An 18,150-nucleotide genomic window follows, 5' to 3' on the forward strand; every position below is an offset into this window, starting at 1 on the left:
GTTTAATGGATTTTTAGACTTCAGTCAACTCAAGCGGTAGCAATCAAATGAATCTTTGCTGCTGACGTTAATTTACAGGAGTCAACAGGACAAAACTTCACGACATGATAGCTGATCTGGGCGATGATGAGATACCCCACATCCCTTCAGGAATCATTAATCAATCTAGGTCACCCTCTTCTAGAATGACTGATCATGAAGGTGCAAGAGCAGAGGAAGGTACAAAAAATTCAGCTACTTATTATATTTCAGGAGATTTCTTTTAGAAAGCACACGCTGTAATTTACTGTCCCCTCTGTAAAGCTTAATGCAATTGCAGATTGCCACATTATTATTTTATTTGCGATTCTTCCCAAATGGTTTTCTGAGAATATGGCTTGAATTTCTGTGGCTTATCGTAATTCATCATTATTTCATAAGTATTTTTAAACAACTTTATGTACAGCAGTGTGTTCTGAAACTATTCACTATTAAATCCCTGTTTGCAGACCCCCTGCCCTGTTAGCAAAACCTTTTACAGATAGGGTGTTACTGATTGAGGGGAAAAAAGGTGAGTATTAACATTAGATACATAGTCTGCCTTTTAAAGTGAAATTTAAAAGTGGTTATTTAAGTTATGAGACTAATTTGTCTCTTTTCCTCAAGTTTAATGTTCTCTTTTTAAAAATTTTTCTTGGTCTATATACACAAGTGTACAAAGACACTATTTATTTGTTTACAAAGTATTGGTTTCAATTTCAGAATTATCTTAAGCAATGGAAGTTAGTGGCAAACTATTATCTGAATAGTCCAAAATCTTGTATTCAGCTTGTTTCATTTTAAAGGAATTACCTTCCTTGTATTGAGATTAGAATACCATTATGTAAATTCTGTCCTCTACTCAGAACATACTCATTCAAAATACTCAGCTGAATTCAGATTTGGCTCCTTTATGATGATCTTTGACTCATAAGCCCTGGCATGGTATCAGCTATACCAGAAGTGGAAAGAATTTGCAGTATTATTGATCCTGATAATCTGTTGGTTCTCCTATTCTTCTTTCACCCCTGCCACCACAAATGCCTGTCACCAGGCAGCAGATGAATAGAAATTTTGGAGGGGTTTTTTTTGTTGCTCTCCCAAACTATTATTTTACAAAAGTGTTTGTCTTCACACCTTCTCTTTTACTGCCTTCCTTTTTATCTTTGTTTTTATTTACGACTGAAAGATGTATCAAGTATCAAATTTACCTATGGAGTGCAATTGAAAAACCTACTGGTGAAGTTCCACTTGCTAAAACTTGTGCACGTACATTTAAGTTGTATTTAGGTTTAGTATGTATTTACATGCTTTAGGTTGCCTTTTAGCCTTGTTAAGGTATTAAGGGCATGTGACCCTACAGTTACCTCGGTCTGTTTTAGGCTATTTTTCTTAAGGCCATACATGTTGTGCAAAGGAACATAGATGTTTGTTGTTAAGGACAGGCCATATAGTTGTTGTCTCTTTTAGAGACTTTACATCTAAAATAATATTGGACAAAACAATCTTTCTGAAGAACTAGATGCTAAATTTGAATTTGATAGGGACTGACTTGTATTGGCTGGTTCCTGTAGCACAAACACTGTCCACTTCAAATAGAGCTTGTCCACACTATTTTCATGCTATTTAATGTGTTCATATGTTTTCAGCTTATCAGTTTGGGCTTTATTCATTAAAAGTATTAGTATGAATATCTCTACCATCATACCTGCTAATTGTGGTTTCTGCATAACTTTTAAACTTGAATATTAGAGTGTAAATTTTGCTGTTTGATGAGAAATTCTATCCTCAATGCTACGCGACTTTTTGAGTTTTTGTCTGTACCATATGGTACAAGGCTGCAAGAAAACAAGCTTAGTGTTGTCTCTGAATCCCTTCTAGATATGTCTTTTATTAACAAGACCAAATGCAGGTTTTGCTCAGTTATTTATTCAGCTGTGTTTTAAAAGCTAAGGTTTTGCAGACAACTTTAGGCTTTCTTGCTGGGACATACTAGCCTATGCTGATGAATGTTACCAAGCCATAATGTTCTTGTGACTGTACATAAGGTTTGTGCTACAATTTGAAGTGTTACAGTTCTGAGATAGAGTCTAATAATTTTTTGTATAGAGAATGAAGTGTTATTAAGCTCACTTCTTTTTTTTTCTTGAGGGGAGGAAGGCATTCAGGGAGGAAAGTAAACTATGGTTCTAATTGGCTGGGAATGTATCTTTTATACTTCTAAAGGTGTGGGTTTTGGTTTGGGTTTTTTTCTCATTCTCAAGTGCCTGGTTAAATATGAAGAGAAAATTGTTGTGCTGTAATTACACTTTATAGTTTTGGCCATAAGAAACTGGGGTTTCCATCTCACCATATTGCATGACTTTCAGAAGCAGAATCAAATGCAGCATGATTCTCCATCCAATGTATTGTACAGAGAATTATTATTTTGACAGGTTGTTTTTCTTTTTTAATATCTATAGGTTGTGGGAGTGTCAGTCTACAGATTGACAAAAAAAAGCAGTAACAGCTAATTGCTCGGGCATTAACTGCTGCTTTTGGTGTACCACGTATTAACTTTCTGGAAAACAAGATTAAGATGTCCCTGTTGTATAGTAGACAACAGCAGCATATATGAGAACATACATATCTGAGCAGAGATAAAGCAGTTTCAGTCTGTACAAATACTACTGCTTGATTTTGACTTAATTATGTATGATGTCAAGAACTTGAGGGTAAGAAGTGCTGGTTAGGATTGGCCAAGCAAATATTTAATCATTGCATTTTTTCCACCTAGTTTCATGTACAAAGAAACGTGTACCATCACTTAAATTTTTACTTGATATTTATTGATTGCAAACTCAGTCAAACATATATATTACGCTATGAATATAATATTGTACTGTGTGTGTTAGAAAAATACCTGGATTTTTTTTTAAAGATGAAAAGCATTCTATAAGTAATTTATTTAACTTTATCATTTGCATGTATCTATTGATGCGTTGTTTTTGTTTGGTATGCAGAGTTGTGGGTCTTTATTTTTAGTAGCTGTAACATCATGCATCTTTCATTGTGTTACTTTTCTGCCTTTTCTTTATATAAAAACAGCTTGCAACCATTTTTTAAACTTTGAATATGTCTTATTTTAAAATAGTAAAACCTGCAAATAAACTAACATAGTTATACAACATATACGTACATATTGGCAACTTTAATATTGAGAAATATGCTTCTGAATTTTGGATAGCATTAATTTTGAAGCTTTAAATAAAGGCATATTCACCTCTGATGCAAATAAAGCTTGATAAATTTATAATATAGACTCTTAATGTGGTAATGTTTTTCTGTGGTAGTACTTCATTTTTAGCATAAAGTATATGCAAGTTGATGTGTTAAGGACAGATGACATTAATGTCACAAAGAATTAGTATGACAAGTTTGGGGGCTTATTTAAACCTTGTGGCCTGTGGGCCTGTCCTAAAGATCAAATAGGAGTCACAGCATCACAACAGGGATGGAAGGTGTCCTCGAGTTTAAAATGAGCATATTGCCTCCTTTCCCCAGTGATCAGTAGCTCTGTTCTGTAATGACTTGGGAGCTTGGAGTTGTAAATAGATACTTGTGTTTGGGAGGCTGGGACCTTGTAAAGACAGTAGAGGCAAGCCAGGTTTGGAAATTCCAGATAAAAGTATTGGAGTCTTTGGAGAAAAGAGGACAAAAAAAAAAACCCAAAACAAAAAACCTAAACACAAAATCAACCAAACAACGATAACAACACCCCCCCCCCCCCTCAGTTTCTTTTGTAGCCTATATCATTTTTTTTTGTTCTGACACTCTCTTTCTGTCAGAAAAGAACCAGGAAAAACTTGGTCTCTGAAGTAATTGAGGGGCTAATTGTTATTCATTTGAGGATTTCACAATTTAGGTTTGGCCAGAGAGTGTTTGTGGTGTTACTTTATTTCTTGGTTCATATAAAGTATTGTTTGTTTCTGCTTTTATACTGAGCTCGGACACTTTCACTAAGAAATCAATCCTTAGAAATTCTGGTCTCATCTAATAAGCATGGATGACTGGATGCTCTCCACCCCCCCCTCCCCAAAGCCCAAAAACCAATAATAAGGGAAATAGCTGGGAACATGGAAAATAATTAGGTGTTTTCCAGGATTATGGCTTTTTCTGAAATATGACTGGTTTAGAATAGACTGTCAAATTGAAAGTTTTAGTAAAATATTAACAGAAATAAAAAGCTTGTCCATATAAGGGCATGGTAAGCTATTTTTGGCTGTTAATATAATGTAGCATTCTGATGAGTCAAGACCTTTGTATGGATTGTGAATGTTTTAAAAAGAGGTGATTGTGCATAGTTAGAATACAATTTGCTCTTTTTATGCAATTGTAGGAACAGTAGTCTTTATTCTTACATAGATCATATTCTTAGATTGTCTCATGCATTTGTGTTGCCTGTGCCAATAAGGTAACATTTTTTAACAGTGCAGTAGTTCTCAAGCATTAGAACTTGTTTTATTCCCGAGAAGTGATTTTTTTTTTTTTTTTTTTTTTTTATCTAGCTGGAGTGGCTCCTCTTTGCGTAGCTGTAGCAGTGATGCCAGACATCTGTAACTTTACAGCTGGTCTTAGTTACTTTTCTTCAGCTGGAATGGAATGTAACTAGGTCACCAGTCAGATAGTGACGATACAGAATAATAAAAGATGCATGTTCAAAACAGGAATGTGTTGATTATTAGTCCTCTTGTTTGGAACTCTTTTTGTGAGACAAACAACAGGATATGGATGTTTTTCAGATCTGGAAACGTTACTTTCTCTGAATTTCAAGGGTTTTCTGAGAGGATTAAAAAGAAGGGGTGGCATTAAAGTGAGACCATAACTCTCTGCCAAATCAGTGAAATGCAAAAGTCAAGCAAGTTTATTTTTTAAAGATGTCAAATACTATTTAACATATTTTGCAGATGTTTGCACTTAGCTAAAGTTTACACATAGCTAACTTTTAAGTACTCTACCTAACAAGCGTCCCAATTTTTGCATGGAAAGGAATACTGATAAGTAAAAGCAGCTTCTAAAATATGCTCAAGTATTACAATGTTTAAGCCTTTATTCCTATTTGTTACTGCTAAATTGATATTTGTGGGTAGAAGGAGATACAAAAAATTGTTGAAGAGTGTAAAAAAAAAAAAAGGGTAAATATTTGAAACTGTATTATTCAGAATGAATGGTTATATATAATTTGTATTCATTCTAAATCTTAATTAACAGAAATGTTAAATTTTAGTTTGGGGAAGGCACAGCTAGCTATGTTAAATATCATTTGAGTGTATTTTAAATTAGAATCCAAAATCATGCTGAGAAAATAAGAGAGGGAATTCACCATGTTTTTCATCTTTTTAATCATCTGAAAAAAAAAATCTAAGTAAGAGAGATGTTTTGCAGGAGGCCTTTAGCCTGAGAGGTAAAAAAAAATACATGCAAGTAGAGATATTTGACTACTGTAAAGCTCAGAGACTTATTTGCAAATGGATAGAAGGCAGGTAGCATGGTTTAGTGAATGAAATATTTAGCTGAGAATTTGGAGACTGGGGACGTACATTTGATTTTGCAATGTGAAGTAATGTCAGTCAAGTCACTTGTCAGTAGTATTGAACACCTCTAAAGTAAGTTGAAAGCAAATGACAAAGCATGATGTACAAATTGTGTATTTAGTATATGTGTGTGTGTTTGCACATGTGTGCGTGTCTTCATGCTCTTTTTTTTTTTTTTAGTTGGGGCAGTACGTAGTGCATAAAAGTTCAGTTTTAAACACCGCTTTGCTTTTAAGTGATGAATAATGCAGTTTTTCATCAGTTTGAATTATTATATTGAGACTTAAAGAAACTGTTTTGTTCTTTGTAGCTGAGCCAATAACATTTCCACCTGGAGGAGGCAAGTCATTTATTATGGGTTCTGATGATGTGTTGTTAAGTGTACTGGGCCTTGGAGACCTTGCAGACTTGACAGTAACAAATGATGCAGACTATAGTTATGATGTAAGTGCAATTTTATTTTAAAATTCTTTATACAGTTTAATCAGTAATAGTTGGGTCCCTTCTCCCCCACCCTGAACATAACAGATGCAAGAACAGAGGTTTCATTAGCAAAACCTATATACTTGGGAGGAGGAGGGAGCACCTTGTGAATGGGCTAAGTAATGTGGGTAATCAAAATTAAGTGAGATGACTTGTTTGTTTTCTACTTAAATAATTCAGATTTTGTCACTGGGGGAATGTGTTATGACATAAAATACAGATTGACATCTTAACATGAATTTGAACAAAAATGAAAATTATACACTGATACAGAGTATTGAGAAGGCATGACATAAAACACAAATATCGATATTAACTTATTTCTTTGCTCTCCCCTTTATGTTTATGTAGTGTTAACAGCATAGCCTATATATAGTAGTATATTTCAGAGGTAAGCTTTTAGGGTATATTTTTTGTATAATCCAGAATGTTCTGACATTCCTTTGACTATATTCATTAACCTGCTACCAATAGTGTTATATGAATTTTTCGTTAGCTAGTAACATTTGATGTCTGGTTAGGGAAGTGTTCAGGTAAGTCTTATGTATTATATTGTATTTAAAGTGTCTTGTGGTTTTGGATTGTGATTGGTTTGGGGTTTTTTTTTATTATTGTTTTGTTGGTAAGGTAGCTCTCTGTTTCTATAACTTTTCAAGTTAGATACATGGTATTTGTACTGGAAACCATTAATAGGGATTTTATTAAAATCTTAGAATCTGCAAAGTGAAGAAATAAATTGTTTGTAGTTTTTACAGGGTTTGAAAGTACTTGTGTGTGACTACACACCTTTTTTTAATCATAGATCTCCTTCAGTATTTATAACTGGTAGGATTATTAATTGCTGTAATGAAGTAAGAGCTAATACGTAGATTTCTCAGTTATTGCAGGGTATTATGTTACATAGATCTATTTCCTGAATAACAGATGAAAATGTTAATTATCCATCCTTCTATTACTGGACTGTATAAAAATAAATGAAAGAGCTTTTTTAAATATTTGGAGTACGTTCTAAATTTGTATAATATATCATCCTGTACACAGTAAAGATTAATTCTCAGGTTGTCTGTTTCATTTCAAATGACATAACACTTCTGGGAAATCAGATAACTTAATATCAGAGTTCAATTTCAGCTCTTTGCATCCTGATTTTCTCAGGATTTTGCCTTCTGTCTAGCTAAATCTCTTGTGTAATCACATGTAAAATGTGTCTGACTTGAGGGTCATGTACAATTGTTTAGAAAATTATCACTTTTTTTTTTTTTTTGAAGTTCCAGTGAAATCGATGAACAAATGGACTTCAAAGAAAAGTTTTTCAAAAGCTTCAATTATGAATGCTTTAAGGCAGCTTAAATTTGAAACATCCAGTTCTGGATGTTCTTAACTACTACTCCTAACTAGTAGTAAATTCCCCTGGGAATTATGAAGTTGAATAGTGTGGGGGTTTGTTTTACATAGTGCTGTATTTACCTGGTTGAATAACTTCTAAATGCTCCTGCCTGTATCTTCCTTGAAGAATTAAGAAAAGTTTAGTTTAATGCTAACTTACATGAGGAAAAAATACTTATTTTAAAGCAGTTTAGAATCTCAAATCAAGCTTCTGAACTTGTCAATTGATTATTTTATTTTATTTAAGTATTATTCCCATTTATACTGACAGTAACTATGAGGCATCAAAAAACTAAATGGTATACTTTCAGTAGTGAGGCAACCACAGTTGTGAGATTAGATCACAAATTGTTTTTGCAGTTGCATTACATTCTATGTCTGTCCTATTCCTGAGTTCAGAACTTTGGAGTACCAAGGTCTGGTGGTTCACGCTTGCCCTTCATTAAATTTATAAAGGTAACGTGACATTTGGTTCTTAAGGCACATGTTCATAACCACAGAATTTTCTGATTCTTTTTGCTTTTAAAAATCTAAAATATTTGTTAAGCACTCTTCTTTCCTCTTCTGCCCACCAAAATCCCAAGTCAACCTGTATGCTGGACAATTAAGGCATGGACTAGTTAGTATGGTGACCCCTAGGGTTGGTCTGTAATACTGTATTTTGCATGGCTCCATTCTTGGTTGGCTGTTTTTTATGTCATGAGAATGATTATCAATCACAATATAATAGCATAAATTCCAGTATCTGTACAACTCCAGTATTAGCAGAATACTTTATATCTCTGTTATAGGTCATTATTATCTGTTGTTCTCCAATTAGCTCTCCACTGAGAATTACTATATACATAGAAGAAACAGAAAGTTCCTGGGCTGAAATGGTAGCAGTCTAGAAGAACAGAGAGAATCAGCATCACTATTCTTGTACTTTTTCTTAGGCATTTTTGGTTGGTTTTAGCTACTATCAGAGGCCGATGCTGAGCTAGAAGTATCTTAGATCAAAATAATGCAATCATTAATATGTTCTGATGCCCTAATGGCAAATATATGCCATACTACTTTCTATGCTAAAGGGATTGCAAGAATGTCTTTGATGTAAAGGAAGGAATTTGTGATGTCTCGTTCAAGAACTGTAGTAGTATAGGGAAAGTTGGTTGTCTAAAGGGTGGCCTGTGAGAGACTTTCAGAAGCAAGATTGGTTTTGATTGTCATGCTTGACTGCAACACTGCAACTTTGCAATGTATTATTCTCTTTTGTGAAGTACAGCTGCTTCATAAAACTGTGTAGCCATTTTGCTTATTCCAAGAAGGAGGAATATTTACAGGTGAGCCAAGACAAACTCAGGAAGCATTACAGTGAATAATATAATTGACACCAACTGATCAAACTGTTTCAGGAGAATGTGTGGTACTTCTGACAAACCTGACAATACAGTTTTTGTTGTGCAAAGAGCGATGCAGAATATAACTTGGAGTTGCCTTTACTCTTGGGAAACCTAAAGCAGAGAATAGAGGTGATAAATACGCAAGTATGAAATACTGCCTGAGCTAATAAGGAATTTGCAGCAGAAGGCAGTACCTCACAAATTCGTTGAAGGTGTCAGTGATCCTGTAGATGATCTTATTGCTTCAGTGTAGTTGAATTTTCAAAATTTTCTCATTGAGACCCTTCATTAGAGGCTCTTTAATTGCAGCTTGGTTTGGGAGGTGTGTGGGGAGAGGTTATCTCATGCTTTAATATCTGCCTGATACAGGAGACAAAAGACAGAAGTAAGTTTTTGCTTTCTTACTGGATCATTCACCAAATAGGAATGAGAAGTGATTGACCATAATTGTCACTTGGTTTCCTGGCTTCTTATTCAGTTCTCCTTTCCCAGTGCCCTTAGCATATCTGCTATCTTTTAAAGCACATCTGAAAAATGCGTGGTAGCTTCTGACTTTTTCATGTGTCAGAAAAGATAAACTTGAAGTATCAAATAACACAGATGAAAAGAATTTTTTTGATATTTTTATTTAAGAAGGAAATGTCTGTCCTGTCGTGGATCTGAAGAGACTGAAATTCAGATGCTCTTACTTCTCCATCGCAGTGTTCCTTCAGGTTAAAAATTCAATGATAGTTCTTAATTTCTGAAGTTGTTTCCACATAACTGTGGATCTGCAGTGCAATAAGACCGTGTCTTACTTTGTACCTGTAATACAGTACTTGTAGGACATCTTAATCTCATGCCCCAATGAGCTTAGCTGAAGCTACCTCCTTTTCCAGTGCATCTCCAGATAAGCAGATAATGTTAAGCTAAGTTAATGTTTAAGTAAAATAACAAAAAAGCCCCAAAACACTTAATATTGCCACTTCTGGCATTTTGCTCCCAATAGGTCTATGCTCTTCAAATAGCTTGTGTGAGCCGTTATAGTGCATGAATAAATAAAGCCACAACACGGTTCCACTAGCTTTCAGGTATTGCTCCTTGATGAGTGTTGTATTTTGAAAAGGAGAAGATATGTGGACAGGATGGGAATTAAGTTTTAAATCTTAAGAACTTCAACTATAGCTGAAAATTTTTCTTACGCGAATGATTTAGCGCACAACTTGTCCACAAGAGTAGTCATCTGTAATACAGTACAGTCATCTCAAGTCCTGTCTTTTTTGATATCTAGTTCTTTATATTTGCCTCAGTGTGTGTAGTTGTTTGTATGCTGAGGGAGTAATATTGTTACCAAATCAAATGCTCCCATTTGTATATTCTTGGATTGCATAGCTGCACAGGGTGGTGGTGTTTTTCTGCTGTAGGACTGGCTGCAAAATGGAAAGTCCTCATTTATCAGAGCATCTAAATTTGGAAATATCCAATCAGTCACATTATCAAGAAAAAAAATAACATTAAACATTAAAAGACTCTGACTACAGTTACTAATTATTGCTTTCTAATTCCTCTGTTTGCTGTAGGTGAGTAGTTGATTGAGATAGGGAAATACATGTCTCCTTGCTATGCCATTAAGGATTCTGTTGACTGCAGGGGCAAGGAAGAGCTTCCTTCCCTGGTGTCTTTTTTTCTTCTTCTTTTTTTTTTTTTTTTTTTTTTTTTGTGTTTTTTTTTTTTCATGTGTGTGTGGGTCAGGGTTTTTTTGTTTGGTTGGGGTTTGGGGGGTTTTTTTTGTTGCTTAGCTCAGGTGTAGTTCCTTTAAGTCTGGTTTGCTCGTGGTTTACAAGGCAGAATGAATAGGTTGCTTGCCTGTGTTTCTATACAGACAAACAAAATGAAGACAAAAGCTATTTTTATTAGGTTAGCTTGAGGAAGTGTTATAAAGCAGGCATTTCCAATTCTGATTGCTCCTCTAATCTGTTTAGCAATTCCTTGTGGTGTATGGTTTGTATGTTTTTTGTTTTGCTCTAATTTTAAGGAAATTTTGTGGTAAAGGTTTTTTAGGATGCGTAAAGTGTTTTGTGTCTCCTGACCTAGATGGAGTTTTTGTTTGGTGGTTTTGGGTGAGGGAACAACAGCTCTTGGGTTTGGTAGACTTCATTATTCTAAGCATCTACTCTGTGGCTGTTTGCTGAGAGGGGACTAGGATCAAAGTTTCAGCTGATCCCTCTTGGTCCTGTTTAGTAAAGTCCACCAAAGTTCAGGGAAAAAGGGAGAAGGAGCTAGTGAAGCTGTATGGTTCCATAGTCTGTCTTCTCACAACTTTATCATTTTGGCATTTACAGTAGAACATTAAGACTCGATGGGGGCAGTGTGTCCATGCTTTCTGTTTTGAGAGGCTTTTGAGGTGTCAGACTTTAGAATATTGATATACAGTGTCACATTTTACTACTTTTCCATTATACCTCTGGTCCATTTTGTATCTCATATTTATCCTTTGTAATCAGAAAATCCCTTTTCCAAGTCCTTGACTATGTTTTTCTGAGGTGTATTTTTCTTGGAAATATACTACTGGATAGCTTTTTTTCTTAGAGGTTGCAAGGATCTCTTTTTAAGATGTGTCAGTTGTTCTTCTACTCTTGCAGTATGGATGTCAAGATTCATTGGAAACATGGATGGGGGAAAAGAATTAAACAAGAAAAAATTGGCTTATATATAACTAGATTTCTAGGGAGGTGCATGTGGTGTCTTCTAAAAGAACCAAGATGTTCAAGTCTGTTAAAAAATATCAAGGCTTTAAAGCTATACTTAAGATAGGAAACGTACCTTGTTTTTCATAACTTCTGTAAATTCTGTACCTTGCAATTTAGCAGATTCCTCTTTTTCCTTTTTTTTTGAAAAATAAGGACCACTATATTCAGTCCTGGTTTTCTTGAATGACTCTTCATCACAACTGTAATAGAAGTCAGTGTGGTGTGGATGCATGTCACGCCCAAAGAATCAAGGTCTGCTGTCTGATCTGGGACATAACAACATGTGCTAAAATTAGCCGTTGCTGTTTTAAATGTTTGGCTTTAAGTTCTCTAAGCCCCAGATTGCCAAAGGTGCATGAGGCAACATGAGCTAGCCAGGTGGATGAATACATTACATAATGAGGATTAAAAATATTGAGGGACTCTGTTTGCTAGAAAAATACCTTTTTTTTTTTTTTTTTTTTCCCCCTTTCCCTTCTGTTACCCACTTTAGATTCAGGGAGGTAAATAAATATGCAGTTTGGTCTGATGTCTGTCAAGTTTAAAATCTTATCAAGTTTGTATCCAGAATTCCACTCTGTTCCATGAAACAAAAGATTATGCTTTTTATGGAGCTCATATATATTATACACTGTAGTGATAAATAACTTAAATCTCAGTAAAAATATTGTGGTATTCAGTATACTCTGAAGTAGGAAGATTGGAAACAAAATGCTTTGTTATGAAATGTATTTGTTGGATGGTAGTAAAAAAAAAAATCCAGGTTACATGTCTGGTATAACAAGCTTCTGTTGCTTGATCTGAATTTGGCATAGTTTGCACTTGGGACAGAAATTTACATTAGTATAAGGGAACAGCAAATGTCTGCACATCTGAAACTCAGAACAGTAAATTTTATTGTCTGAACCTCTCTATTTTGATTGGATAGAATCAAATTTAGTTTGAGTGAGTAGTGGTAATTCAATCCAGGATATAGATTTGGTCCAAGAATACTTATTACAGTATATGTTACCTTATGATCTGATTTTTATTTTCAGTCCTGACAGATATAAGGTACTAAGATTTTATTAGCTATGGGAGATTTTAATCTCTTAATAGTGTTGCTAAAAGTATCTTGGGATACCGAGAGATTCTGGCCTACAGTTGAGAAACATGCTTTAACCATTGCATGGTGAGTAGATAGTATGTAAGGCAGAGGATAGGATTAGTTTCCATTCATTCTTAGTTTGCTAATTTTGGTCATCTAATTAAAGTCAGTTTTCTAAACTCCCTTTATAATTACTTGAGGGGAATAGAGAAGTACCTGCACATGTATTTCTCCTTATGATGGAGACTTAGTACAAATGGGATGTAGTCTTTTAAGGGTCTGTTCTCTGCATAATATAGATGGTATTCAAAGCTCTAAATTAGTCTCTTGCAGTCACTAGAAGAGTTTGAAGTTTTCTGGTAATTCATCTGAGTTACCTATAATTAATATTAAGCAGCTGTAACTTTTGTATTTTAGCCTAGCAGTCTATAGGTTACAAGTATGAATTGGATGTTCACAATATATAAATGTAAAGTTTGTATATATTGCTTCATATAGCAACTAAGTTACTGTCTCATAAATATGTTTTAAAGTCTTTAATGAGTTTTAAATATATTCATATGTAATGGTATGTTTAAAATCATGACAAATGTGTATTGAAATTTGGTTTACCTATTTCTGCGTACATACCTTCGCATGTAGAAGTATTCAGGATTTACATATGTTTCCTGTCATTTTCAGTCAAGTTACTTATCTGAGGAAGATCACTCACTAGGCACCTGAAGCTCATTTTTATTGTGTTTAAGTGATAAATGAGCTTTTGACAGTTGTAATCTCTTCCTTGGGTGTAGACAACATGATAAGCAAGGAAACAAACCTTTATCTTTCTTCGGGGAAGAAGAATTAAAGTATCATTGCACAAAAGGATTAAAACCAATTTTTGAAAATCAAGGCTTCTTGTCTGTGTATTCAGCATTGTACTCTATTCCACTCTGGGATGAAAGAAACTATTACAATAGAAAAATTTGCAGACTACCTTGCATGCCAGAGAGGGAGTTATAGATGCATATAGACAGATCAATAGACAAATGCAAACTTAAGATTGAACGTATACTAGCTGAATCAAAAATAGCATCTTTTCCTAAAATACGGGGAGAGATATACATATTTTTAAACCCAAGATAAAATTACTCCTTTTCTTTTCTTTTTTTGAAGCTGCCAGCTAATAAAGATGCCTTCCGAAAGACATGGAACCCTAAGTATACGCTACGCAGTCATTTTGATGGAGTGCGGGCATTAGCTTTTCATCCTGTAGAGCCTGTGCTGGTTACAGCCTCTGAGGACCATACTCTAAAACTTTGGAATCTGCAGAAAACGGTTCCTGCCAAAAAGCAAGTATATGGGTTTTTATAAAACATCAGTTGTGTTTTAAATGCCTTTGAAATTGATTAAACTCTTAAATGTTTTCAGAGTTTTTCAGCAGAGATTTCATGTAATGTAATAACTCTTCCTTTCTCTTTCAGGAGTGCCTCTTTAGATGTAGAACCCATCTACACATTTAGGGCCCACATGTAAGTGTTTGACATAATTAACGCTTGATAAATGTATTGTTGTTATGTCATGGTTTCATAAGACACTTCAGTGTAAAAGCCACAAATGTATTCTATTTTTACATTGTATAGACAACGTCCCTTAAACTTTGTAAAAACAGGTCAATAAAAACAGGTCAATACTGAGTCCCTGTCATGAACTGCACAGTCCATGACAACTGTCGTGGTTTAAACCCAGCCAGCAACTAAGCACCACACAGCCGCTAACTCACTCCCCGCCCCGCAGTGGGATGGGGGAGAAAATTGGGAAAAGAAGTAAAACTTGTGGGTTGAGATAAGAACAGTTTAATAAAACAGGAAAGAAGAAATTAATAATGATAACACTAGTAAAATGATAACAGTAATAACAAAAGGATTGGAATGTACAAATGATGCACAGTGCAATTGCTGACCACCTGCCGATCCACACCAAGTTAGTCCCTGAGTGGCGATTCCCCAGCCCCCACTACCCCCAGTTCCTATACTAGATGGGACGTCCCATGGTATGGAATACCCCGTTGGGCAGTTTGGGTCAGCTGCCCTGGCTGTGTCCTGTGCTAACTTTTTGTGCCCCACCAGCCTTCTTGCTGGCTGGGCATGAGAAGCTGAAAAATCCTTGACTTTAGACTAAACACTACTTAGCAACAACTGAAAACATCAGTGTGTTATCAACATTCTTCTCATACTGAACTCAAAACATAGCACCGTACCAGCTACTAGGAAGACAGTTAACTCTATCCCAGCTGAAACCAGGACACAACACAAGGACAGGAAGTGGCAAATGTGGTTAGTTGCAATGGAAAGGAGAGATTGTAGAAGGTGATAATGAAATCATCTGAGTGATGTCCATGTCTTGTACTATGGATTTTATATATAATATGTGAAGAAGATAAATAAGGTAGAATTTATTAGTCTTACCTAGTATCTTCAGATACAGGTCTAAGAAATTAAAAGTACAGATGCAATCATCAGGACCAAAAAAAAACCCCACTGAATGCAGATTCAGTAAGTGAAAAATCAGGAGATTGAGCAAGTGACTAGGAAGATTCTGGATTCTTTAGGGCCTTGAACAAGAATAAGAGATAAAATTTCATTGCCAGGGTAGGCCAAAGTAGTAGATAGGGCATGGGTATTAATTCGCGCATATGCCTGTCAGGACTGGGGGAAGTTGGAAACCAGTGAAATAATTGTTGTAATCAAAAAGTTGATTAATACCTGAGTAAAGTTCTGATCGTTACAGTCAGTTCTCTTGCAATGTCAACCCAGGCTTCTACCTTTCCCATCTCAAGTTTGCCTGCTTTGTGTGCAGATGGTGGTTCATTACACACTATAACATATATTCTCATTTCTGATTGCAGTCCAGCCCAATGTGTTGGGAAAGTAGATTGCACAAACTACTCTGAAACGAGGAAGGATCTTTGTTGTGGCATATGGTGACATTGAGCTAACCTGAATTAAACAATGTTAATAAAACTTGCAAAAGTTGAGCTGGGATTCGTAAAACTCTTAGTGATTTTTCAACACATATTAACTGCTTTATTACTGCCTGAGTTTCAGTTGCTAATTTTGAATTCTGCTTCCTTCCAATAAGAAGGCAAGACAAAATGCGCAGTCCATAGCCAGTCACAGTAGTTTGAGTGTACTTTGCTAATATAACTAAAGATCCAGTCTCCAACTCAGTTAGCAGGTAAGCTTCATGAGAGCTCTTTGATTAAGTGTGGAAGGGGATTACACTTCCTGTGCTGGCCTCGACAAAAAAATAATAAAAAAAAAAGAAATTAGTTTGTATTAGGAAAGCTACACATACTATCATCACCCTCCTCCTATTAAGCCACTTACTTGATAGAACATAATGTCCTATTTTTGCTCTTATTAGCTAAAGCGTAAAACACACTTCCCTAGGACGGGGTGACTAATTTGTCCTCATGTTTAAATACAAGTGGTCTTTTGAGTGATAGAAGGTCACTGACCAATTGAATTCTTCAGAGCTCTTTCTTTTTCTAAATTTGGGCTAATATTTGGGCTTTTGTTACTGAATACCAAAAGCTAAGAATTGGGGATGTTTTGATACAGAGCTGATCCCCACCCTGTGACTTCCAATGAGACTGGTAACAAAGTAATTTTACTATTTTTCCCCTCAGGCAGGCTTTGAGCAACATTCCTTTTCAGCTCAGCTTCATTCTTCCCTTTGCCAGATACATAGATGGATTCAACCAATAGTCTTCCTTTTCACCATCTTCAAATATGTAATTCTGGTTTTCTCATCTGCACTTAAACAACTGGTAGACTCCTTATATCCTGAGCATGGCCTGTCAAATGAGCCAGGCATCTAATTTTGGGGATACGGTTTTACAGTAGTGTGTCCAAAGGAGTAGACCTGCTTCTTCCTTTGGGCTACAGCTTGTGCTTGTCTGGTATCACAGCAAACAGGTTGACAAAGTTAAACCAGTAAAAGTCTAACCTTGGCCAAAAAGTACTCTTTTCTAGGATCATTCTTCTGAACCAGTTTACTGGGGCATAGGTTACTGTCAGTTCCTAAAATAGGATGAGAAAATAGTTGGGGGTGGGGGAGCTACAACCACCTCTAGCACAGCTAGCTATTAGATTAGCATAGGTGCACTGTAAAAACTCACTGTTTGTAGGTGTAATTGCTGTTGCTTCTGAGAAATAAGGTGGTGTTCTTTGAATTGCTTGAATCTGGATAGTTTTAGTTAATTTGTTATGAATGTTTTAACAGAGGTTGGTATCACTTATTGAGACTTAAAAAAGGTTTTAACAGAATTGTTTCTTTGGAGTTTGAATATTTTTTTAACTACTTAATCCAATCCAACTTTTTTTTAAAGTAGATAGCCAGATTTTCACTTCTATCCTGTAGGCAGTATCAATAAACTTACTTTTCTCTGTCTCCCAATAGTGGACCTGTATTATCATTGGCAATTAGTTCCAATGGAGAACAGTGTTTCAGTGGTGGTATTGATGCAACCATCCAGTGGTGGAACATGCCTAGCCCTAATGTGGATCCATATGATACCTATGGCAAGTACCTTTTAAAAGGTTAACAACTTATGACCATTGTCTTCAACATTAATTTTCTGCTTGATGCTAATGTGTTTTCTAGAGCTTCTGTGAAACGTAGCTGCCATTTGTCAACTAAATTGTGTGTTTTCAACTTTTTTGTGTGTGGCAAACATTAATTATTTATTCCCACTTGCATTGGTGACGTACTTTGTGTAGAACTGTAGTAGGAAGACTGGCAATTTCTGAGTTTTAAATGGTAAAGAAAAAAATTAATCATAACTCTTATTTTTTAAAAAGCATGCTTACTACTTTGAACCAAAATTCAAAATTTTTGAATGATTATTTATTTCTTCTAATAGGAATTTCTCAGAAAACTAAGATAAGTGTAATCAAATTCTGTGTCTTATGTTTCTGATTGGCATTTTGGTTCCCATAATCAATGTCTCTAAAATTAAAGAGCTGTTAACTGCTTGGAAAACTGGGTATCACTCTCCTGCCATTGATGGTGATCAGCATTTTGTGTTTAAGGGTGCAGTTCCGTGGTTCACTGAAGTTTGAATGGGACAGAGTCAAGAATTCTTCCTCTCTCCCTTGTGTCAGTGTAATGAGTGAGCTTATGCAACAGACCAACTAGTTTTAAATTTTCTGCAAAACTAAATTTTAGTGATTTATCTGCCTTTATTCCTTTCCACTTATCTTTTTCTCTCATTTCTCTACTCAAAGCCTGGTAGAGAATAGATTAAAAACCCCTCTATAAAAGACAACTATAAAGTATCAGGGAAAAGAAAATAAGAATGTGTTTCCCTGTTCCACAACAGAAATAATCTTGGTTTAATTATTAGGGTGCTTGAGAGTTTTAGAGCATGCCCCTGTGTCAACAGAGTACGCTGAGTAAAAACAGCATTAACTGTCAGTTTTTAAGTGGAAAGCTGATTTTGTTAGGTG

At 35.3% G+C, this 18,150-nt stretch overlaps 1 protein-coding gene across 4 annotated transcripts in view; it reads left to right on the top strand.

Annotated features, from left to right (window-relative positions):
- STRN3 (striatin 3) overlaps positions 1 to 18,150 on the top strand; it is a 68,714-nt gene that overhangs the window by 43,414 nt on the left and 7,150 nt on the right. For 3 of the 4 annotated variants that reach the window (XM_030043510.2, XM_030043524.2, XM_030043520.2), the window contains 5 exons: positions 79 to 219; positions 5,902 to 6,035; positions 13,814 to 13,989; positions 14,122 to 14,169; positions 17,102 to 17,223. In XM_030043510.2, the coding sequence (XP_029899370.1) occupies positions 79 to 219; positions 5,902 to 6,035; positions 13,814 to 13,989; positions 14,122 to 14,169; positions 17,102 to 17,223 (621 nt within the window). The remainder of the gene's footprint in view (positions 1 to 78; positions 220 to 5,901; positions 6,036 to 13,813; positions 13,990 to 14,121; positions 14,170 to 17,101; positions 17,224 to 18,150) is intronic. The other variant, XM_030043525.2, reaches the window with a different exon arrangement.

The sequence above is a fragment of the Aquila chrysaetos genome, chromosome 2 (assembly GCF_900496995.4).
Source record: "Aquila chrysaetos chrysaetos chromosome 2, bAquChr1.4, whole genome shotgun sequence".
NCBI classification, from domain to species: Eukaryota; Metazoa; Chordata; class Aves; order Accipitriformes; family Accipitridae; genus Aquila; species Aquila chrysaetos.